Here is a 24,338-nt window from a genome sequence, read left to right as displayed (position 1 = left end):
GAGAGAGAGAGAGAGGAGGGGAGGGAGAAAGGGAGAGAGGGAGGGAGGAGGGTCCTTGCCTAGTAGCACAAGGCCCTAATTTCCATCACTGGTACCAAAAAAAACAAAACAAAAAAAAAAACAACAAACAAACACAAGCAAACAGAGAAAGAAAACCCTAGGTAAAACCTGGCTGCTAAAGAGAGAGCATTTATGGCTATAATTTTAGAAAGTCCCCAAAAGGTTAAACAAATGCCACCGAAAACATCTTTAAAAAAGAGATATTTTAGTCAAGACCTTGGAGGTCCTTCATTATGGAAACACTTTAAATAGAAGGTTTTTTTTAAGTGAATAAAGTGACCACATAGTATTCTGTCTTTCTGTTGCCCAAGGTTCCTGACATAGTACAACCATATGGCTCTCGTACCTTAACCTAGGTTAGAAGCAATATTTATAGTTGAGATCAAAGACCAGGAAAAGATGCACACCCGATATAAGGTATTATTGTAACACCACAGCTGTAACCCTAGAACATTCTCTATACAGTCTTCCCAAATGCTAAATCTCCACAAGTGTAGACAGGCTCACTTCTAAAAGGAAGAATGGCTTTTGATTGTTTTCTGAGACCAGGCAGGTCTCACCATGTATGTAGTTCAGGCTGGCCTAGAACTTACCAACATGAGTTAGTAAGATGTAAGACTTCAGATTTTCCTTCGTCTGCTTCTTTAGTGCTAGGATAATAGGTACGTGTCACTGTACCAGGTTTAAGGATGACTTACTTTATAAAATAACACTTCATAAACATTATTTCACAGCCACCGCTTCACTTTAGCAAGGAGCTCCAGAAATACAATGCCCACATTTTCTAGCACCCATCTCACAATAAACGAAGTGACATCTAGACATCTTAAACATCTAAGTTGTCAACAGACTTCAATGGCTCTTGTTCTTGTTGTCCTGCTGTTGCTTTAATTTCTCTGGGCAACTGTAACATGTACACTCTACCTATTTGAAATAAGTTAAATCTCATCGTGATCAAATACGTATAGCTGGATACCTTTTGATATTCAAATCCCAAATACACACAATTCTACCAAGTCTTACCCATTAGCTTTGGGAAAGCATAAAAACAACCATTCACTAAGACTGTAGGTTTAAAATAACAACACCTAAAGTAAGTTAAGAGGAGAAGAGCACACAGGCAGAAACTTAGCACAGAATAAAGTTAGATTCTCAACCAAAATCCCTTTAGAAAACTCCTAACGCTCCTAACAGAAGTTCGTTATTAATGAAAAGCCATGCCGAACAGATGCTCCATTGGCAAAGAACAAGCTATTTTTCACTCCCCCTGGTAGCTATCTTTAGTACTTTGCACACTTGGAAACTAGGAATGTGCATATGGATTTACAGTCAGGCAACACACAATTATCTAATGGTAGTTATGGGGGTGGGGGAGGCCTTGGAAATCAATGCAAATGAAATCCTAAGGCATGACCACATCAATCTAGGCATTGAGGTCTGACAAAGGCCTTATGATCCCTGAAATTTTCATGGCCTGGTACATTCTCGAGCAGCGGGCTATTTACATCTCCGTATAGAAAGGAATCGATAGAAAGCTAAAAACTTCCCAACTCCTGACAGTTGAATGACGGCATGGCAGGAATTATCTGGAATTAACTGTTCTGCGATGGTTGTAAATCTAGACTAAAAAGAGAGAATGTTTTAGATGGGGTTTCAAGCTGACTTTCCACGAAAAACAGAAGGAGGGTGGAAGTCAGGGAAAGAGAAGCGAGAGCGTGATATACATTTGATGTGAAGCGGGCTCAAGCAAACTTCTATGGCAGCAATGGCTAGGTAGAGCTCTGAGTACCATGTCTGCGAGAGTGGAGGGGTCTGCAGACTCAACTAGCAAAATAACACAGTAAGTAATTCTCCAGAAGGTTTTCTCCATTAGTTTGAGCTATCATTGCCTGTAACCCTCAGCACAAATGGACATCACCCTTTAGAGTTTCTAGAAGACGTTGGCCTAGATAGAAGGCGCTTGTGGTATTTCTGGCCCTTGACCCAATGAAGACAGCTTGAATTTATTTCCCAACCATCTATAGAAAGACCATTTGGCAAGAAGTTAATAATGAAAATGTGTACGTGGCACCTCAAATCTGTGCGTGCACACATGGGTGTGATTATGGCCTCTGGCGCAACCAAAGAAGAGCCTTTCTCCTTCACCTGTGTAAACCTGAACAACTAACACTACTGGCTATAAAGCCAGGGCTACATAAACATCTTCCACATGGACACACACAGAAATCCCCAGAATAAAGCTCACAACCCTTCAGGGAAACTCATGTCATTCTGACAATTTATAGCTAGGTGATGGCCTCTCGAGAGCAATCCAACAAACCCATATTGAATAATGCTGAGAGCACATTCACTTTTCCCCTAAGCCTGACAAGCCTGTCTTCTTCCACTGAAGTGTGTGAAGTCTTACCACAGTCCTGTTTCTTTCTTTGAATGGACAGAGAACTCTAACCTCTCCTGGCCTCCAATGCTATTAGTCAGGGCAGTACATACTAAAGGACCCACTATGAACAACTAGATCTGTTTTCTTACTCCAGTTGGTTTGAATTACATTCATCCTGATTTATTGTATTTCTTCTCCATGATTCTTTAGGTTCACAATTTACATTTGTATTTTATATTACGTTAGTCTTCAGGGTTTGGAATAAGAAATGCCAAGGGCACATTGAAAAGCATGAACATGGTTCTTTTGATTGCCTCATGGTCCCAGGACACAGGGCTTGCTAGCCTATGACGCATTTATGATTATAAATGGCAGTGTCTCATTCTCTTTCACACTAACGCAAACCAGGCAAGGCTTTCAAAACCATACTCTTAGCTGTAATGGAAATGGGGTGCTTGTTTCAAGAAATGAGGGACAAGAAGGCAGCGAGAAGGTTCTGTGTCCTTCTGATAGGTCGTCATTTCTTGCTCAGTGCAAAGGGAGGATTCAATCTGTAGCTTGCTTTAAGATATAGAACATGTTCTTAAAGCAGCCAGGAAAAGTGCACGTTCACAAACAACTACGAATATTAAACATTTCGATGAAAGCTACATATGGGGCTAGTTTCTCATTGGAGAGACAAAGAATACAATATAGTTGTTTAAAACTCCTTCTATTTCCAAGGAGATTGGTGACAGCCAAGGAGAGGTTGAGAAGTTGATTTATAAATCTGGCTTAACTAAAACATAGAAGAGGAGGCAATAATTATGCTTTAGGAGGTTAAGACAAGTTTTATAAAGGAAGTAAAACGTTTCCTAAAGGATGTCACCTTGAAGGATGTATAGATTTCCACCAGGAAAATTTTGGAAGACACGTTTTGGAGAAAGAAAAAAATCATTTGAGTAAAAGGTCAGAAGTATGAAAGCATAAGGTTTGTGTGGTAGGATGCAGTGGGGCTGGAATCGAGAGGACTGGGTGTGGGAATGAAAGAAGAGATTAGAGGGAAATGATTGAGGCCAGAACACATAGGGCTTTGAGTATGCCAAGAAGCTTAGAATTTATCTGATAGAAGTTGTATGTATGCAGGGCTGGGAATGTGGCTTAGTGGTAGAGTGCTTGCCTAGCATGCAAGAAGCTCTGGGTTCAATTCCTCAGCACCACATACATAGAAAAAACCAGAAGTGGAGTTGTGGCTCAAGTGGTAGAATGCTAAGCCTTGAGCAAAAGAGGCTCAGGGCAGTGTCTGTTTGAAATTCTGGAGTTTTAATTCCTATAGTCCCTGGGAAACTACTAACTCTAAAAATACTGCTTGGATCTCATTTAAGAGATAAGAATAAAGCCAGGAGCTGGTGGCTCATGCCTGCAATCAGAGCTACTCGGGAGGCTGAGATCTGAGGGTTGTGATTTGAAGCCAGCCTGGAAAGGAAAGTCCATGAGATTTGTATCTTCAATTAACCACCACCAACCAAAAAGCCAGAAGTAGAGATGTGGCTCAAATGGTATAGTACTACTAGCCTGGAGCAAAAAAGATCAGGAATAGCACTAGGACCTGAGTTCAAGCTTCAGGATCAGCTGGGGGGGGGGGTATAAATAATAAAAGGCATCCTAACTGAAAAGGAAGAAGTCAAATGATCTGTTTCTGCAGATAACATGACCTTATGTGCAGAAAAATCCTACGATTATACATGTGCATGTATGTACATGGACACAATGTCAAAGCTAAAACATAAGCTCAGCAGTTATTGTTACAAAGCCAGTATGGTGGAAACTGTCACATCTTCATATACTACCAATGAGCAAAAGGAAATTTAAAAACAGTTCCATTTACAATCACATGAAAAGGAATTTAAGAAGGCAAGGTTTAGACACTGAAAACTGTAAAACATTGCTAAAACACTGAAGAAAAAAAATGAAGACAAAGACAGTCTTGTGGAAAATCAAACTTTGTAAAACTCAGATGACAATGCTAGCAAACTCTATCTAGGTATCTGATGCAATTTCTATTACAATCTCACAGATTCTTTTTGCAGAAATACAAACACCAAGCTTACAATTTATCTGGAGCCTCAAGGGATCCCATGTAGCTTCAAACAAGCTTTAAGGGGGGAAAAATGAAGCTGAGAGTCTTTACCTCTCCTTCTCTGCATGGGGGTCAGGGGTAGTTCTCCCTCTGGTTTCATTTTTCCCCACTATATATATATATATATATATATATATATATATGGTTGTACTAAAACTAATGCTTGCTCAAACTTCTACCTTGTGAGAGTCTCCTTTTTGTGAGACATCTTGAAACGTGGATCTTAAGTTGAGAATTCTGCATGGAAGTCAGGAAGCTAAAGGAACCCCTTCACTCCTTTCCCTGTGTCAGAAGACTGGCGAGCCAGCCCGGAGGGAAAACTCACAAGTTTCCATGTTCATACAAAACTAAAGATGTCAGACGCCTATGCCCGCGAGACACTAAAGGACATGAAATTCCTCTGCAAGAAAATGAAGGAATCCATCCGATGAACAAAGATCTTCCACAATCATTTGTTGTCTAATGGCTAGTAAGTCATTTGGAAAAGTGTGTGTGTGTGTGTGTGTGTGTGTGTGTGTGTGTGTGTGTGTTGGAACTCAGCCCATGGGCTTTTTGGTGGTTAACTGGATATAAAACATGTTATCCATGTGTTGATGAATGAGGTTGGGTCCAGTATTATGTAATGGTAACTCAAAATAAGCCAAAACCCTAAATTTAAGAGCTAAAATCTATAAAAATCATCAATAGAAAATATAAGCTGGCATAGCTATCATACTGGTTTTAGCAATGATTTCTTAGATAGCAGAAACACAAACAACAAAGAAAGCAAAAATGGTAAGTTGCATCTCAAAGTTAAAACCTTTTCTGTGTCAAAGACATCAAGAGGGGTAAAAGTGCAAGCAACCTACAGAATGGCAGAAAACAATGACAAGTCTTTTATGTAATATCAGCATCTAACATATATAAGGAACAACCTAACAATCATAAAACTCCATGCATCACTCCATAGACTAATGTTCACAGCAGAATTGTTTCCAGTCGCTAAAAGGTAGAAGTAACCCAAGTGTCCATCAACAGATGAACTAATAATATGTGGCATATCCATACAATGAAATAGTGTCCATCCTTACAAATAAAGTTCTCCTGGGTGCCAATGACTCATACCTTTAATTCTAGCTGCTCAGGAGGCAGAGATCTGAGGATTTGGGTTTGAAGCCAGCTCAAGCATACAAGCTGGAGGGAATCTACTTTCCAATTGACCAACAAAAAGCTTGAAGTGGGTAGAGCTGTGGCTCAAATGGTAGAGCAGCAGCCTTGAGCAACAAGGCTAAGCATTGGCAAGAATCCCTGAGTTCAAGCCCCAAGACCAGCATGCACACACACATACACACATAAAAAATGAAGTACAAGTTCTGATACATCTTGTCACAGGTATGGATCATGAAGACATGCAGGCTGAAACAAACTCGACATAGAAGGACAAGTGCTGAATGGCTCCACTTATGTAAGGAACTGAGAGTTGCCAAGTACAGCTGTGGTTGTAGGGATGGTGGAAGGGGACTAAGGGAGCCACCAATTAGTGGACACAGAATGTGCGTCATACAGGAGAACTTCTAGAAGTGGATTATGGTAGCCTGATTGCAAACACAGAATCTTTACAGCAATGCCTACGTCCTCAATGAAACTTAATGGAACAATGGTCAATACGGTAACCATTTTTGTTTTGTAGACGCAATGAAAGACCAAATGCCTGGCCTGGATAGCACAATTCTGATAGCAGAGGCTCTCTTGTAGATCAAGGAAGCTATAGGGAGCAATGCCTCTTGCTGGGACCACACAAGAAATGACAACGCACGCTACCCTCCTCCCCCAGCGGAGGTATAGAAGCAGCAAACTCACATTGCATGTGGAGGAACCATCGAGTGTTGGGTAGGAACCATCTGGCCAGTCGGCGGGCTCCAAGGCAGCTGACTGCCGGTGCTGGGCCTCATACTCCTTGAGCTGCAACAAGAACAGAAATAGAAAACTGAAGTGGAAATAATAGTCATGCTTCAGAGAGAGAATCTTATCTCCAATTAACCACGAGGAAATCAGAAGTCGAGCTGTGGCTCAAGATGGTCGAGCACTAGCCTTGAGGAAAAAAGAAAAGCTCAGGAACAGCGCCCAGGCCCTAAGTTCAAGCCCCAGGACCAGCACACATACACCCCCACCAAAGAAAAATTACTTTAGAAGCTGGGATATATAGAGTTCAGTGATAAAGAGATTATAAGCATGAGCAAGGCACCTCAAACAAAAGCAGACAACAACACAAAAAACCTTCACATCTTGTTTTCTTATAGTCTCTAATGTCCACATTTTTAGAGGCAATGTTTGGGTTTAAACCCAGGGCTTTGTGCTTGCTAGGCCAGCATTCTACCACAGGAACCACTCCATCCCAAACATTGCTGAGGGCAAGGATACCATATCCCAGCACGGGAAAGGCAGCACCCGCGTCTTACCCTGGCGAGGGCCTCCTCGATGGTGATCATCTTCTCCTTGACCATCATCATCAGCTGAATGCGCTCCTCATCGCTCATGGTTATCTCGCTCGCCACGTAACCCACGTCTTCCCCTGGAGGGCGGGGGGGACACATACCCAAAGAAACGAGAGTGAGAGAGGAAACGGACTGCCAGCCCTGGGTGCCCACCCATCCTCCTGGGCTGAGGGACCGACATGTCTCCAGGGTACTCTCTCCTCTGGATGTCACAGATGGAGGGACAGGATGCAGGAACACACCTGTGAGCACATCTGTTTGGAAAACAGGCTACCAGAGCGAACGCTTCAAAACACCCAAAGCCTCTGAGCTGAGTGCCTGGCCAGGAGGCTGACAAGGGGTCCCTCACAAGGGGCAGTGCACAGACCCCATTTAAACACCCAAGAGCACCCACAGGCATTCCGAGGACCCTGTGGCTGAGAGTTCTCTGCATCATCCACTCAGAATATGAATGAGGATGGATTGGCAGAGTGGGAGGCAGCAGGTCACAGAGCTAACCCTGGAGCCGGGAATGCTCTGTGTGACCACTGAGCTAGCTGGCTGATGTCCCCTTACAGACCGGGCACAAAATGTAAAATCGCAGGGGTGTGAGGAGCTGAGCTGATTGGGAGAAAGACAGCCCAGATATTTCAATCTGGAGGTAGTGCTGGTGACATTGTCCAAAAAGAAATGTGCTCATTGTCTAACCTATAAACTGTAACCCCTCTGTGGATGGCCTTTATAATAACAATTTGAACGAATACATAAAGTAGTATTGGCAAAGTCAACTTCCAGAACTGAAAGTGACACAGAAGAAAACAAAGTTCCCCTCAGGTTCCTTCTACACCTTCACAAATAAAACAACTGCGGTTCCATTGAACTTCCAGTTTCTCCTCTTCTCTTCCTTCTCACTCTTCCCTCCCTCCCTCCCCACCACCCTCTGACTTCATTAGAATCCAAGGTTTATCTTGAACTGGAGACGATCCTGGGGCTCTGTACAACTGGAAAACCGGGAGTGTTTTAGAGCAGCTCCCTGACATGAGAAGCGTAAGCAGGCTTGGGTGTTCCCTGGGACCCCAGGGGTGCAGCTAGGGTGTGATGTCCACGTCCACTTTTTTCCATTTCTGCAGGGGGCGATGGGGGAGGCATTCTGAGCAGGAGAGGGCGTATCGTGTTGTAAAGGGAAATGTGTTGTGGCTAAGCAATGAAAGATTTCCACTTATTGATCCTCTTAGTCAGCAAACCTGGAACGTGGAAGTGGATTTGCACTGGTTTCCTTGGTGAATGCGGAGGAAACGTAAATTTCTTAACCTGGCCTCAAAGGCTGACAGTTCCTATCTGAACAGTAAGGAAAGACTCAGCGCAGACAGAAGGGCAGAATTCCCGCACAGAGTAGTAGCCTGGGCAGATTCCCATGAGGGCAGGAGCAATGACCACTTCATTGTGCATGCCCCCCCAAAACTCCATCAAAAGTTCAGAAGAATGCGAAGGCTTTAAGTGGGGGTGTGGACAGGAGGACCCTGAATGAAGGAATGCCAACTCTTTCTCAACCCGTTGAGGTGAGACCATGGAGACTTGAAGGGCAAGCTGGCCAGCACTGGCGGCTCACGCCTGCCATCCTAGCTACTCAGGCTACGATCTGCGGATCCTGGTGTGAAGCCCGCCAGGGAAGACAAAGCTGAGACTCTTATCTCCAATGAACCAGCCAAAGGCCAGAGCGGAGGTGTAACTCAAGTGGTAGAGTGCTAACTCTGAGTGCAAGAGCCAAGAAAGGGTATAAAGCCCTAAGTTCAAGCCCCGGATGCTCCCCTCCGGTAAATAAAGAATGAAGATGTTTCTGCAGCTGATGTGTCCAAGAATCACTAAAAACTTGGTCTCTGCAGTCTGTTCTATGAGAAGAAAGAACGGCTAACCCCTCCCATTTTGTGAGTGTAAACAAATGACTGGAATAAAGCCTCTGAGACAGATGTCAGCAGCGCTGCATTGAGCATGCTCACAGAGGAGCCCTCTCAGCGTCACAGAGCTAAAAGGACCCTCTGTCAGCCCCCGCACTGCCACAGTACCTTTTGAAGTCTGTCTCATTATCCCTTTTTGGTTCTTTCGGAAGTTCTGCCAGAAATACTTATTTTTCTTCTTCCAATCTGCTTTTCCTTAAAAAAAAAAAAAAAAAAAAAAAAAGACAGCCATAAATTCATTGATAACAAAAGTAGCCTCTCTTTTTTTTTTAATCATCACACAGCTTGAAAGAATACTGCAATTTCACAAAAAGCCAGCTTTTCTTCTCTTTCTCTCTCTTTAGTTAGGGAAAGGCTGGAGAAGGCCCCGTTAAAGGAATGCACGCTAGCTAGTGGTAAAAATTGGTACAGTCATGCTCAGAGGAGAAATAAAAAGTCAGCAGGGTGGACATGCTTAGCTTCTCTTTGATGTTTGTTTAACCAGGGTGCTTCATTCTGCCTGGCCTATGTGGTCTGCCTTCTCCCTTTTGTCTTAACCACAATTATTTCCATTATACCACAGATGGGATTCTTTGAGGACTTAGCCTTGTTTTGTTGTCATTCCCCTGGTTCATACCCGGCTTCGTTCCTATTTTCTTGATGTAATGAACACAACAGGATGGTTGTCTCGCCCTGTACTTACTGATCAAGGGCTGATTTGGGGAAGAGAGGTCTACCGATGGCATAATTTGGGCATGATTCCTATTTCGTTGGCATTCGAGCTACCTGGTGATCTACCTGCAGATCTACCACCAGGACACAGAGCCCCAAAACACCAGCTAGCAGGTCCTGTGTCACCGCTCAACTCGGTTTCCCTCTCCCCTCCCACCCTTCCCAGACTGCTTTGGGTGACTTGCAAGTGGAAACTACCTCCTTGCCTTGGACAAGGTTTTTGATGTATTCTGATCCTCAACAATAGGTACTATCTTCTCCCAAGCAAACAGAAAGGGGAGAGCAAAACGCCCATGGAGAGCAATCCTTTATTCTCCCAGGATAAAAGCAGTGGCAGCTGCCATCACGCTGACGTGGCACGCTCCGGAGCGGCAGCTCTGTCACCGTTTCGTGACTGTCTGCTTGCTCTGTGGCCTTGACAAACAGGGCCTGGCATGGTGGTGGGGTTTCCATAGTCTAGACCACTGGTGCCAAACAAAGGCATGAAGCAGACATGTGGAAGCCCCGCCCCAGGGGCCTGCAGGCCAGCAAGGGTGTCATCTGTCAACACGGGGAGCCTGCGACTCAGAGCTGATGACCGCGAGAGCCAGGGACAAGACCCCAGCCTGAGGCTTCCTGTGCCTCACAGTGTGTCTGCGGCCTGTGGGCTACACAATGAGGCAGACGTCGGCCACCAAGCGTTCAGGAGGACTGACCATCAGTGGCTGGCTTTTCTCTTGGGTCGTTTGGGAAGACAGTCCATTTATTTGTTTGTAACCTGCGTTTCTCTCCCTTTCCCATTCCCAAAGTAACAATCACAACTAACATCTATCTACTCTACGTTTACTACATCCGAGCACTGTGATAGCTAATGGCAGGTCTCACATATATGACTTTTTTGGGAGGGTAGGGGTACCAGGGTTGGAGAGTACAGGGTCTTGATAGGTAGCCCAGGCTACACGTAGGCACTGCCACTCTCCAAAGGGCACTTACATGATCTATTATCATCCTCACTTAGGAGAGTAGGAAACCAGGGCATGGGAAGCCAGTGGTGTCTACAAGGTCCCAGTGATTCAGCTGGAAGAGTTAGGGTTCAGATCCTGGCTGTCTGCTTTAAGCACCCACACTCATATCTATCTGACCTTTACTGTATCACGAGTGCATTCTGTAATCAAGGATACCAAATATATGCTGTCTTAAATGCAAACTCCCTGATCTAAAAGTTCCTTATTAAAGGCTATATATACCCAAAGGTCATTATCAGGGAGAGAGGCTCAGGCTTTTGATGGCAGTCCCACTTGTTATTGAGGAAAAAATGAAGAAACAACTTAAATGCAAAGACACCAGTTAATTAAATGATGGTACATCCAGTAGACGGGAAACCTCAACCTTTCACTGTAAAGAATACTCAGCCCTATGGGAACAAAATCATAATATAATATATACTATGTTTTTATAATTATGAGACAGTATTTGTTTTAAAAATACTATGCAATGGGGAAAAGGAAAAAAGTATATACATCAACATCTTAACAGTGTTACTTCTTGGTAAAAGGTTCTTCATGATTTCTGTACTTTATGTCTATATTTCCTATAAAATAGGTAGAAGAAGTAATTACACAGGCAAGCAAGAAAGGTGGTACTGACCTACAGAGCCGTCTTCTGAGATTGACTTATGGAGAGGATGCCTAGAAAAGAGGGAGAAATTAGATGACCCACAGGTCTCGCTTTTGTGGGGGATCTTAAAATTCTCCTAAATAGTTTGATCCAGCACCAAATACACTTACTGGAGGCCAAGGAGTGATTTAGAACCTTTACTCCTAGGTTTGGGTACCCTTTGTCAACATTTATTAAGGACTCACTCACTCTACAGTAGCATCTGTATTCAATGAAGAGAATGAAAGACAGTAGACCACCACAGAAGTAGCTTCCATTCCTAGGAACTATCAACTACAAAAGACTTTGGGGCCAAGCTACTTTTAAGTGGCCAAGAGGAAGCATGTAATAATCACCACGGCCACTGGGGGAGCCAGAGAGTCGCGTGGTTGGGAAAGAAAAGATGGCTCAGGAGCGGAGGTGGGATGGGAGGCCCACCCTTGAGGGATGAAGACAACAGGAGTTCAGATGCCCAAGCGGAGGAGGCCACCTGGTCAGAGCTCCTGAAGTTGATGCCAACAACTGGCAAGTGCAACAGCCGTCTTGCCAGCAATTCCAAGGCTGGAAGACAAGCCAGGCACCTGCCTTGCTAGGGAAGAGTCCCCCAGTGTTAAGTGATCATAAATAATTCAGTGCTTCCAGAAATGGGTCCACGCGAACCAACACATGGCTGGAAACCAGATTTGGGCCTGCACCCTGCTTTCCACCCCGGCTGCCAGTTTGACTGATACGGTGAACCAAGAGGGCCGGGGAAGTGAACGTAGACTAAAATCAGTCAGTTTAGCGTGCCACTACAATAGCCGTGCACAACTACTAACTTAAGGCCAAAAAGCAAAGGAAGCAAGGAAAACTGACAGGATGGAAACATGGAGACAAGGCTGCCTGTGGGCAAGAGCATTTCCTGTCTGCTTCCCAATCATCATCTAAGCTAAACTCTGCCTCCATGATATCTTGCCTATTGTGAAACCGTGAGGTCAAATGGATCCTTCTTCCTCTATGGTTTTGATTTTTGGCAGGGGGGTAGGGGCAGGGAAGGGAGGGGGAGGTGCTGTCCTAGTAACAGAAAGACCAGCTGTTAAAAAAAAAGTGGGCAAGGAAGTTGGAGGAGAAGAAATAGAAAGGGAAGAGGGAGGAACTGGAAGGACATATTCAGGCCCACAGGGGAACTGTGGGTAAAACAAAAAGGCAGCAGAAAGTAAGGAGGAGGCCAGCTGGCTGCAGATCAAGGCAGGAAATCCTTCAAAGAGAAATGATGTTAAGCTACATTAGGATTCTTTTACAGGGGGCCGTACTAAGGGTTGAGCTCAGGGTCTCAGCTGTGAGCCACGCCTCTAAGGCCTTTTTGCATTGGCTACTTCTGAGGTGGGGTCTCCATCCTCCTGCTGTGCCCGCCCCCCTTGCTATGGATTGCAGAGGTGTGTCACACTGCCCAGCTATTGTGCTTCCCCAGTAGCTGAGATATCAGGCATGCGCTCTAGTGACCAGCCACTGGTTGAGATGAGTCTCTGGAACTTTCATGCTGCAGCTAGCTTCAAACTGTCATCTCCCAATCTCTTCCTCCCAAGTAGCTAACAGGTTTGAGTTATCATGCCCAGCTTAGGATTCTTAAATTAAAAAAAAAATCTTGCCTTGTTGCTTCTGAATTCAAAGTCACAGTAGTATGCATCAATCTACCTCATTTCAACTGGTCATGCCCTACCAGTAAGTGACCACTTAGTGGATAGGAATCTCCATATAGTTTTACGCTTACTCTAAGGACTACAGAGAACAGAATTGCTAAGGACCAAGTACACTAAATATCCTTGGCGCTGGATCAGACTAGTTCTGCAATCAATTAGAAATATTTGTAAGCTTAGTACTTTGGTTTTGAAAGGAACGTTTTCCTGGGAACATAGTCTATAGAGACATTTCTTTAGTCCTTTGATGACTTCAAATAACAAATCTTGTCAAGTTGTAAGGAATTTTCCTTACAAATGTCCCTTTTGCCAGAAATGACTGTTCCCAGAGGTTAAGGAAGTAGCTTGCCACGCCCAGCACCCAGAGTCTCTGCCTTAGGAATGTGCGCTTCTTCTGCATAAATTCTGCATCAAGTCATCTCAATGCTATCCTAGGAAACGTCAAGGCCTGTTTCTAGTTTTCAATTCCTGCCAAATGGCCGTGCTAAATGCCACAAAATGCTTCCAAACTTTCACTTCAGAAAAAAAGTTAAATTCTTACTACCATATAGCTCTCACAAAGTTCAACTGTACTTTCTGCTCTAAAATTCCTACAGTGTTTTCACTCTATGATTGTCTTCGACTTCTCATACATATGTTGAGTAATTTTTTTTAAAAAAATTTATTGTCGGGGCTGGGGATATAGCCTAGTGGCAAGAGTGCCTGCCTCGGATACACGAGGCCCTAGGTTCGATTCCCCAGCACCACATATACAGAAAACGGCCAGAAGCGGCGCTGTGGCTCAAGTGGCAGAGTGCTAGCCTTGAGCGGGAAGAAGCCAGGGACAGTGCTCAGGCCCTGAGTCCAAGGCCCAGGACTGGCCAAAAAAAAAAAAAAATTATTGTCAAGGTGATGTACAGAGGGGTTAGTTACATATGTAAGGTAGTGAGTACATTTTTTTCAAACTTGTTACCTCCTTCCTCATTTTCCTCCCACCTTCCCTCCTCCTCAATTCCACCTCCTCTCTGAATTTTACAGTTAGTTTATAACATATTGTCTTGTAAGTATCACTGTTGCATTGGTTCACCTTTTAGCCTTTGTCTCACTATTCTGATGTTCCTCTTCCTAATTCAGACAAACATATATACAATGTCCGGTATACCAAAATCAAATACAGTGCCAACAAGAGCTAAACCATAGGGAAGATTAACCAAAGAAAAAAGAAATATTTTCACATAGTACATCAAGTAATTGTTTTATCAGGCCTGGCCTTGCTCACATCACTTGCATTTCCCTAAATGCACAGTAGATGGCACTGTCGTCTCTGTATTGATCTTGCTGTGCTGAGCAGGGGGGGAATTTTTTTATTATTATTTTTTTAATTTCCAAGCTCACAACCTACAGACTATCCAAAAGACATCATATGAACCTGGAGACAGTGAACTCTCCCTGCAAAGAGAGGCTGGCAGAGCTAGAATGCCATCTCCTTTCTCCTTCAGACTGATCCTAAAACCAACCTGGCAGGGCATGTCATGGACGGTGTCACTGAATTCTGAATGTGAACAGCAGCAGGTGGAAGGTCTTCATTCACTGACCACCTACTGGAAGAAGTTAAGGCCTGCTGGGGACCGGCAGGCCTAGGAAGCCGGTTTGGTGGGCCCATGGTTCCCTTGTTAATGGAGGAAAAAAGATGAAGACCTCAGAGTGCTTTCGATAACCAGGAAACAATAATTACTGTTCTGTTGTCCTCTGAAAATCTACTTAAGCATTTAATCATCATTAAGCATTGCCTCTAAAGCCTCAGCACTGAGCCGGAGCAAATTTTTCATCCGTAAGTAGTACTAAGACGCCCCAAACTGCTGAAGTGTGAAATTTCCTCTCAAAACCTCCTAAATCACTTGCGCTATTTCTGAAGGCAATATTCTCTTTTTTAAAAAATCCTAAATTAAAGCATAGCTAGTTAGACTTAATGCCAATTTGTGTGGGGTGGGGGCTACTAGGGCTCCGACTTAGAGCCTCAGCGCTGGCTCTTGACTTTTTTCACTCAGGGCTACAGCATCACCACTCGAGCCAACACCTCTACTTCCAACGAACTTCCCTGGATTTATCTTGCCCAGGCTGGCTTTGAACTGTGATCCTCAGCTCTCAGCTTCCTAAATGAGCTAGGTAAGGTATGAGCCTCTTACCCAGACACCACATTGCCTCCTTCCTTGTCTATGGTTGAAAGAACATTCTGAAGGGATGTATACCACTGCGGCTGACCCTGCCCTTCTGTAAATTATTGGGCTGGTAGCAGAAGAGGATTACATAGTTCAACATGAAACATGAACATGTCCGTCCCCTGCCCCCCCCAATTTGTGAGGACATGTTTCAGGATCTGGTAGCATCGCTGGGGTATGACATGTTTGCAGAAAGAAAGGAAGCCAATACAATGGCACCAACTCGCTTTTCTTCTTCCGCTCTTGAAACACAGATGGTCTAAAGTGGACCTGAGCAAGGACAGCACTATCTCATTTTTACACATGGAGCCTGGTACCCCCACAAAAGCATAACAAATGCCTAAGAAGAAAGAAATTCCTAGAAATAGACTTCATGTGTGGGCTTTGAGCAACTGTCCAGAGATTTCACCAGAACCAACCAATCAAACAAAAACCAACAACAACAAAAAAGCAATTATAAGCTAATTTCCAAGAAAGCAACATATGTTATGTGTTACTGGAAAACGAGGACTTAAGCAATTTGATTCTATTATCTTGAGTCTTGAGAGAGAAACTTCTCCACTCGTTTATTTCCTGCTGAATTTCCACAGTGCCCGCTGGGCCTACCTCTTTCTGTTCGCCTCTGGACTGGCAAGGCTATCCCCAAAGACGTCACCTTTTCCTCAAGGAATAGTAAAAGGACCTATCAGTGCCACTGAGGGTGCACGTGTGAGTGGAAACACAAGAAGGAAACGGTTGAGTGTCTTGTAAGAAATCCATGGTGTCTCACACCTATAATCCTAGCTGCTCGGGAAGCTGAGATCTGAGAATCAAGTTCGAAGCCAGTTCGGCCAAGTCCAGGAGACTTTTTGTTTTTCCAGTCCTGGGGCTTGAACTCAGGGCCTAGACACTGTCCATGAGCTTCTTTTTGCTCAAGGCTAGCATTCTACCACTTGAGCCACAGTGCCACTTCTGGCTTTTTCTGTGTATGTGGTACTGAGGAATCGAACCCAGGGCTTCATACATGCTAGGAAAGCACTCTACCACTAGGCCATACTCCCAGCCCCCAGGACACTCTTATCTTCAGTTAACAAACAAAAATAAAAACAAAAACAAAGCTGAATAAGAGATGTGATTCAAGTGGTAGAGTACCATTTGTGGGCACAAAAGGCTGAGAAAGAGCACAAGGTCCTTAGTTCTATGCCCCAATACTGGCATACACACAAAAATACCTCCATTTTCTCTTTCGTGTCCTCTGGCAGTATGTTTCATATCTTTTGCTTATTCCGTGGCAAATTATGTTACGTAAAACCAAGAATTCCTTGATTTGATATTACTTCTTATCCTCGGGGTGGCTTAAGATAATCTGCATCCTATGAACCTATCTTCTCTATGCAACAGAAAGAAAAATGAAATAGAATTCAGCTCAGTGTCGACTGTCTGTCTGCCATAGAATCAAGGTCACCGTTTCCTTAGGCGCAGGGCCAGGGCTGGGCAGGGTGCGGGAGACCTTGTGGCCCAGGCCCTAAGAAAGGGCTCATTCCCAGAGACAAGAGCCAGTTGCGTGCCATGCCCTCCGCGCCTCTCGTAGTGTACCCCAGAGCTGACCCTGCCCAGCCGAGAGAAGCTGGATTTCATGGCCATGATGTAATTCCCCTGGCAAATTCACCAGCTGCCACTGAAAGCAATTCTAGTGCCAAAATCTGTGCTCCATGAATATTTAGCATCAGTGACAACACGGGTGACATTTTGTCGACCCAGTCAAAGCACGCTGCATCCAGGCTTTCTCGTTCATTTCACCATCTCTTCTCCACCTGTACTCTCTGGCTCTTTAGCACCAGGTCACTTTCATCCGTGATTGAGGCAGGGGTCAGCAGTGCTAAGTCCCCGTCGCTAGCTGACCCAGGGAAGGCGAACAGCTCCCACACTCCCAAGTTAAGCTGACCTGGGCGAAGTGTGCCAGAGCCCAAGGTCACGACATCGCTGGATGTGAAGAATGGATGATGAGGCAGTTCCCACCTGAAGCTGGGTGTGGTGGGACATACCTGTAGTCCCGGCTACCCAGGAAATGGGACGTGAGGATTATGAATTGTTAGGCCTGCCTGGGCAAACGTTATGAAGACCGTATCTCAAAAACCAAACATGAACAAAGGGTCTTAGGAGCATGGCTCAACTGGCACAGTGCCTAGCCAGCACAAGGCCCGGGGTTCAAGCCCTAGAACTACAGAAGCCAAAAGAAGCAAAGAAACACGATAGCTGCCTTCCTAGGCCACGTGGACTTCTGCAACACCGAATGGGAAGTTTAACATGGTGCCTGGCCCTTGTGAGGCCCAAATGGATGGCGCCTTTTACAACCACGTCCCCAAGTCCCCAGGACTCGCCGGCTTCACTTATCTTCACCAAGCCACTGCTCATCTCGAGATTGAGTGCTGGGATTACAGGCATGTGCCTCCAGGCCTGGCCTTTGTCTCTCTCTAACATTAACTTCTCTCAAGTGAGTTGGATGGGGCTGGCATGGGGCCTGAACTCAAGGCCTGGGTGCTGTCCCTTAGCTTTTTCACCATTTGAGGCACAGCTCCACTTCCAACTCTTTTTTTTTTTTTACTCCTAAATTGGCGATCAGAGACTTTTCTGAGCAAGGTTCCGACTGTGATCCTCAGACCTCAGCCTGTGAAATATAGTTAGGATTACCAACTAGCGCCTGGCCCGAGTGGACATGGCTTTATCACAGGCCGGAAGCCATGTCTCGAGGATGGCAGGTTGGGAGAGGGGAGCGATTCCTTGGAATAAGGACTTCCACCGGGCCCCCTGCTACATGAGGCTGTGCCCATAATTACCTCAGTACTGAGGCGAAGTACCCCCTAACCGGCGACAGTTAGGAAACAACAGTGAGCTGGGCCAGCCTGGGTTACAACTTGAAGAAAGCCCATCTCACACAAGGGAAATGAGGAGGAAAAAAACAATAAAACATTGCTAGCTTCAAGAAAGGACTGGAGTGCGGATTCGGGTAGACGTCCTCTGTCAGACTCCCAAGACAGCTTGACGAGAACTGGCCTCAGTGCGCACAGGAAGGCACCTGAGTCCCGCGCAACTCACCCTAGGCCTCACTCCTTGCACATCCGTCCCCCTTACGTGTGAGGTTTTACTTTGCACAGTTTCGATCACCCTTGGTCAAGGGTGGGCCCAGAGAAAAAGGAAAGAGATAGGTTTTAAAATATGGAACTCATAATTTACAGTTAACTTTTTGGAGTGGAGACGTGGCTCAGTAATAAAGCATTTGCCAAGAAAGGCTCCAAGTCTTGGGTTTGATTCCCAAGATTTACCAACAAATAAATGATCCGGGTTACGGTATATTGGTAGAACCGTTCTCTGTTTAGATTAGTCCTTGTCAATCGCTTCTGAGTGTAACTGATAGTCTATCACACGTGTGTATAGGAAAACAAAAACGTATATAGTACTGAGTGAAAAAGCACGTGCACAGGCTGGGGATATGGCCAAGTGGCAAGAGTGCTTGCCTCGTATACATGAAGCCCTCGGTTCGATTCCCCAGCACCACATATACAGAAAATGGCCAGAAGTGGCGCTGTGGCTCAAGTGGCAGAGTGCTAGCCTTGAGCAAAAGGAAGCCAGGGACAGTGCTCAGGCCCTGAGTCCAAGGCCCAGGACTGGCAAAAAACAAACAAACAAACAAACAAAAACAAAAACAAAAAAAGCACATGCACAATTGGGATGTGTTAGTCACAGAACAAGGAGGAGTACTGTGGTTCTCAGTCACAGAGCTGGGGCTTAGACGCAGCCCTTCCAACAGTGGTCCCATCGCTTTCTATCACTATAATGGGGCTTTATGGAAACAAAGGCCTGGCCAGGCATATTCAGTCTTCCAAGTGCCACGGGAACATCAAACACCTCGGTGCTCTCGCTAATAGCTACAGCGAATGTCCACTTCAAGCCAGGAGAGGGCCGCGGGGGCCTGCAACCCCAGGTCTTTGGGACTGCGGCATACAAACTGAGGTGTCAAAATAGAAATGGCTTTGATTTTTTTTCCCCGTCTCTTCTGGCTTATCGGTAAAAGCCAATGGCTTCATGGTATGTCTTCTGTATAAATTTTAAATTTTATTTAGGTCTTTATGTCTTCAGAAATTGACAAAATAGGTTTGTCCAATATGAACTTAAGCCAGGAGCTGGTGGTTCACACTTGTAATCCTAGCTTTTCTGGAGGCTGAGATCTGAGGATTGAGGTTCAAAGCCAGCCCAGGCAGGAAAGTCTAGGAGACTCTTCACTAACCACCAGAAAACCGAAGCAGCGCTGTAGCTCAGAGTGGTAGAATGCTAGCTTCGAGACAGAGCCCACCAGGCAGGCCCTGAGTTCAAGCCCCACAACAGACAGTAATTAAGTTAAAAGATCATACTAAATAAAGTAAGCTAAGCCCAGAAAGACAAAGGGCACACGTTCTGTCTCAAATGCAGATCTTAAGAGTCAAAATACAACCTCTCAGGTAACTGCACACTGCGGCAAATGTCCGCGTGTACAACTTAGTCGAGTACTGCACAGCATGCCAACAGTGCAACTCCACAGAGCAACCCTGTCAATAAAATAGTGAACACTCAATGGTGTGAGAAAGGGCGGGGGGGGGGGAGGGCCCGGAGCTGAAGTGAGTCTGGGAGGAGGGGACCGACGCCACTGGGGAAAACGATGGAAAGAGTGGCGATGATCAAGACACACTGGACACTTCGATGTTAAGCTGTAACCCCTTGGCACCAGAAAATAAAATTTAAAAATTAAAAACAAAAAAATGTGTGGTAGCATATTCCATTCATCTTAAAAATCTAGTTTTCATAAACCAATTTTTTTAAAAGTTGGAAGGAACTTCCTATGGATTTAAAAACAGCCTACTGTAAAACATAACAAAAGCCCCTTCCTCCAGGGGTGTAGCTCGGCGGCAAAGTGCTTGCCTGGCACACGTGAGGTTCTGGGTTTGATGCCCAACACTGCGAAAACGAAACAAGAAAAGAAAGAGCCTTTGTTGACATTTGTTAAATGGCTGCTCTTTCCTCTGCATATAAACATAAATATATAAATATAAAATATATATTATATTATATAGTGGCTTCTCGGTGAGAGGCAGGCCTGGCTCAAACAACAGGATGCCAAGGGGATGCCACTCCACTGGTTCAAGCAGGACGCGGCAGGTAGCTGGTCCCAGCAGAGGCTGGCACCCTGCAAAAACCTGGCCCTTGGCAAATCTGTACCACCCCTCTAGGGCAGCCCACGGGGCTGGGAAGGCTGCAAGGGGGCCAGCCCAGGCCAAGCCTCAGCCTCAGGGTGGGGAAGGAGAAGGGAGGGGGGGAGGAGGAAGAGAGGCTCCATTCAATCATCTCCCCCCCGTGTTGCCATGGTGACAGCTCCAGGAAGCGGGTCAGAACTTTCTCAGTGGAAACAAACAGCAGCTCTCATTCACCATCACCCGGACGGAGCCTGCCGGGCCACACTGGCCGCTTGTGCAGTGGGGACTCAAGAGGACCCCAGGGAGGGACAGGGGGGCTGTGAGCCTTTCTTCTGTCAGCTGCTTTCAGGGACAGGAGGGACATCAGGGAAGGGGCCTCTGGAGGCCAACGCTGGAGGTGCTGGGCACGGAGGGCTCTTCCTCTCCTGGCCAGAGGCACTGACCTCGGCCGGCCCCCGGGGACACTCGGGAGGGCCTGGCCGGCCTGCCCTACTTCTCCCCGCAGGCTGCGGGGACAATGGGTGCAGTCTGAATCTGGGTCTTTGCAAAGGTGACGCTGCCAGGACTACTGGGGCGTTTTAATGCTTGCTGATGAAATGTGGGAGTACCTTACAAGCTTTCCTGTCCTCTCAGAGCTCATTCTTAAACTTCCCAACTGACCTCAGTCACATCCGGGTGACGTCCTAGCCACTCAAGAGGCTGAGCGCTGAGGATGGAGGTTCAAAGCCAACCCCGGGGAAGGAAAGTCTGTGAGACTCTTTCTCCAATTAATTTACACTAAAATGCCAGAAGGGCACGTGTAGTTCAAGACGTAGAGTGGCAGACCTTGAACAGAAAGGCTCGGGGACAGTGCCCAAGCCCTGAGTTCAAGCCCCAGGTCTAGTTTCCATAGTGACTCATCAAATCCAGCTGTCTGCCTAGCAAGCTACAGTCTAGTCCCCAGAGCGCCCTGTCTGGAGAATGGAATCGGGGGGCGGGTGATGCCTGAGGATCTGGCTTGCCTGCAGCTCTCCGGGGAAACCAGTTGAGATGTGGGGTCCCACCCCTCCTTCCCCATTCCCTCCCAGCCTCCTGCCTCGGCACCATCCAAGCAGAACAGGCCGCCACAAGGCAGTAGAACGTGCAGAAAACGAGACAAAGCAATCCAACCACACAAGCAGCCAGGACCCTTCGGGTGGCATCTGGACTGAGGCTTGGCGCAGAGGACGCCTTTGCTGCTTTGTTTTTGTCTTCTGTCGGGGACTCATGCCAGGCAGATGGACACTCTACTGGTGGGAGCCACACTTCCAGTTCTTTTGGCTCCACTTAGGGTTGAGGTCGGATCCTGCTTTCGGCCCAGGGCTGGTCTGGACTACGATCCTCCTTTTCGATGCTTCTTCCTGCAACCACTGGGATGATGGGTGCCGGCGCCACCACACCCAGCTTTTTTTTTTTTTTTCCCTACTGAGATGACATCATGAAACCTTTGGTTCAGGTTGTCAAGGAACCATAACCCACCATGTCGCCCCCTCCTCCGCCCTCCTGTGGCTGGGATTACAGATGGGGTGAACCATCCTGGCTGGATACGCTTTGTGGGCGGAGGCTGAGGCTCGGGCCTAGCTCCGTCACTGAGCACCACAGCCCCTGGTAGGGAAGAGCCCCCCCCTTAGGGACTTTATGATGGACTTGGGTGGTGGATGGAAGGATGCAGAATGGAACATAATCAAGAACAGCCTGCCATGCTTCAGACGGTCAAGACCTTTCTCGTCACCTCCGTTCACTCCTCACACCGACACACGGGGCGACGAGTGCAGGGTCCCCCTTCCCCCCATGGGTCCTGAAACCTCCTGGGAGCAGGCCCGAGCTCCACACCCTCTATCGAAAAGTGGGGTCCTCCCTCTTCCACTTGCTCTGCTTTGCTGAGGAATCCCCCCGCCCCTCACCGGCCCCAAGTCATCTCCGGGGTGGTCAACTCCGTGGGGGCTTGTGCTGGAAGTGGAGAGAGAGAGGGCACGGCTCGGCTGGATTCTTCTTTCCCTTGCACGGCTCTGGGGAAGTGTGGGTGGTGGGGGACACGGGCTGTTGAGATGTGGGGCCGCAGCCACTTTCCCGCTAGGATTCGAGGTCCCTGGAGGCCCTGCAGCAGCTGACACCTGTCATGGCTGCTCCCCTGTGACACTGGCTCGTGTGTCTGCAGCATGTCCTTCCTCCGGTCCTGAGACCTGCACCCAGGGCTTGGTGAGTGCTGGAGTGGGGTAGACAACCCAGCAACCCCTGCAGGTCCCTGGCAACCATAGGCAACCACAGCGGGGAAGGGGATGCGTACATTGGGAGAGGCTGGGGCCTTTGGTCCACCTGGTTGGTCCCCCGTTTGTCCTTGCTCTCCCCACTTCGTCTGCAAACTGTGCCACACAATGTGGAGGAACAGCCTTCCCCGGGCTGTATCACCAGCACCCACAAGGCACCAGGGCTGCAACCCTCGTGAAAGTCTCCCTTCTGTCTGAGCAGCCTGCTTCTCTGATAAACCCCTGACTGAGGCTGAGATACTTTGCTCCCCGGATCCCTAGTTACGTCCCTCAGCAGCTCGCCGCTGCTCCTTCCTCAGTTCCCCAGTCCTGACGATCCTCCCACGGCTCCTACCCTCCTCATCTCGTCTAATCAAGAGAGTTCATCCACACAGCAGAAACTTGCATAAATGCTTATTCAACGAAGCTGCATTCACTGCCTATAGCCCATCAAATCTCCCCAAAGGGCCTCGCTCTTTTTCTGCCCTTCTCTTGGGGTATCTGGTAAGAAGTCTGGCTCCTGCCGATAAACAGAGCTGGATAGGAAATCCAAGCTTTGTCATCTCTGGTAAATCCTTTAACCTTCTGGAGCTGTGGCTCCCTGAACAGTAAAATACCCTCCCCACTACAGATTCGTCAGGAGGATTACAAAGATAAGGAAGGAGTACTCAGTAATGCAAGAGAGCACTCAGTTAATCCTGGACCACTTGTTCTCCTGCCCGTGGAGGGGTATTACTTCCTACCCTCCAGCTCTGGTCCAATATTCTGCTCCTACAAAGCGAATACACGGCGGCCATCTCTGCATGTTCAATCCTCCTGGTGGCAGTGCCTGATCCTAAGAGCATGCGTGGCCTGCCTCCCTCCGGGCAGCCTGGGCACGTGGCCTCGAGCGGGGACTGAGCCAGCTGGAGCCTCCTGCCCCAGACAGAATGAGAGGCAACAGGGTTTGGGGCTGAGAACAGCTGAGGGGGCACTGGCACAGCTGCTGCCGCCCCTAGGCCCTGCATCCTGGAATGTTGAGCCCCTCGAATGTGTTGTGCAAGGGCGTGCACATATGCGGACACGCACAAACACATAGTTCACACGCCGCGACTGCGCAGGCTCGGTGACAATGGCTCTCGTTTACCAGGCCCCTTTCTCCTTGGATAACATTGAAAAGAAAGCTACAGGTCACACGGGCAGGGCATATCGCAGGTGACCATGGCACTGCTGAACTGTCTGAGCGGCACCAGCTATGAGAATGAGGAGCGGTACCCAGAGACACAGCCCCTTTGGGGAGCGGTGCAGCAGCTGGGGGCAGGAGTGGGGGGCGGGGCAGAATTGGTAGCAACTTTCACATCAGAAGCCTGGCACGGGCTCCAGCGCCCTCAGGAAGGGCTGTTGGTGTCTGTGGTTCATCCATTAGTCCACTCAGCCCGATCACACAACCAGCAGAGCCTAGATTCTGACACAGGACCTGCCCACTACTGAAGCCGACCACCGGTAGCCTGAAGAGCCCAAGACAAACTGATAGGACCAGAACAGCAGAGTTAGAGGGACCCTGGAGACCCCTGACTCGGACCACCACTGTGGGGTGGTAAGGATATGAGGTGGGAGGAGTGAAGAGAAGGAGATGGTGGGTCAGAGATCGGGTCCCGCTCAAAGCTCCAGTTCGTGGCAAAGGGCCTGATGCCCTAGGCTTCT

The 24,338-nt window shown here is 47.1% G+C and overlaps 1 protein-coding gene across 2 annotated transcripts in view; it reads right to left on the bottom strand.

Moving 5' to 3' along the window:
* Window positions 1–24,338, bottom strand: part of Sash1 (SAM and SH3 domain containing 1) — a 154,894-nt gene that overhangs the window by 50,360 nt on the left and 80,196 nt on the right. For both annotated transcript variants that reach the window (XM_048354259.1, XM_048354260.1), the window contains 4 exons: window positions 11,305–11,345; window positions 9,076–9,162; window positions 6,998–7,110; window positions 6,399–6,500 (listed from right to left, as the gene is read on the bottom strand). In XM_048354259.1, the coding sequence (XP_048210216.1) occupies window positions 6,399–6,500; window positions 6,998–7,110; window positions 9,076–9,162; window positions 11,305–11,345 (343 nt within the window). The remainder of the gene's footprint in view (window positions 1–6,398; window positions 6,501–6,997; window positions 7,111–9,075; window positions 9,163–11,304; window positions 11,346–24,338) is intronic.

Source organism: Perognathus longimembris, chromosome 9 (assembly GCF_023159225.1).
Source record: "Perognathus longimembris pacificus isolate PPM17 chromosome 9, ASM2315922v1, whole genome shotgun sequence".
Classification (NCBI taxonomy): Eukaryota; Metazoa; Chordata; class Mammalia; order Rodentia; family Heteromyidae; genus Perognathus; species Perognathus longimembris.
The sequence above is the reverse complement of the archived record's forward strand: the minus strand, read 5'-3'. Positions and strand labels throughout refer to the sequence as shown.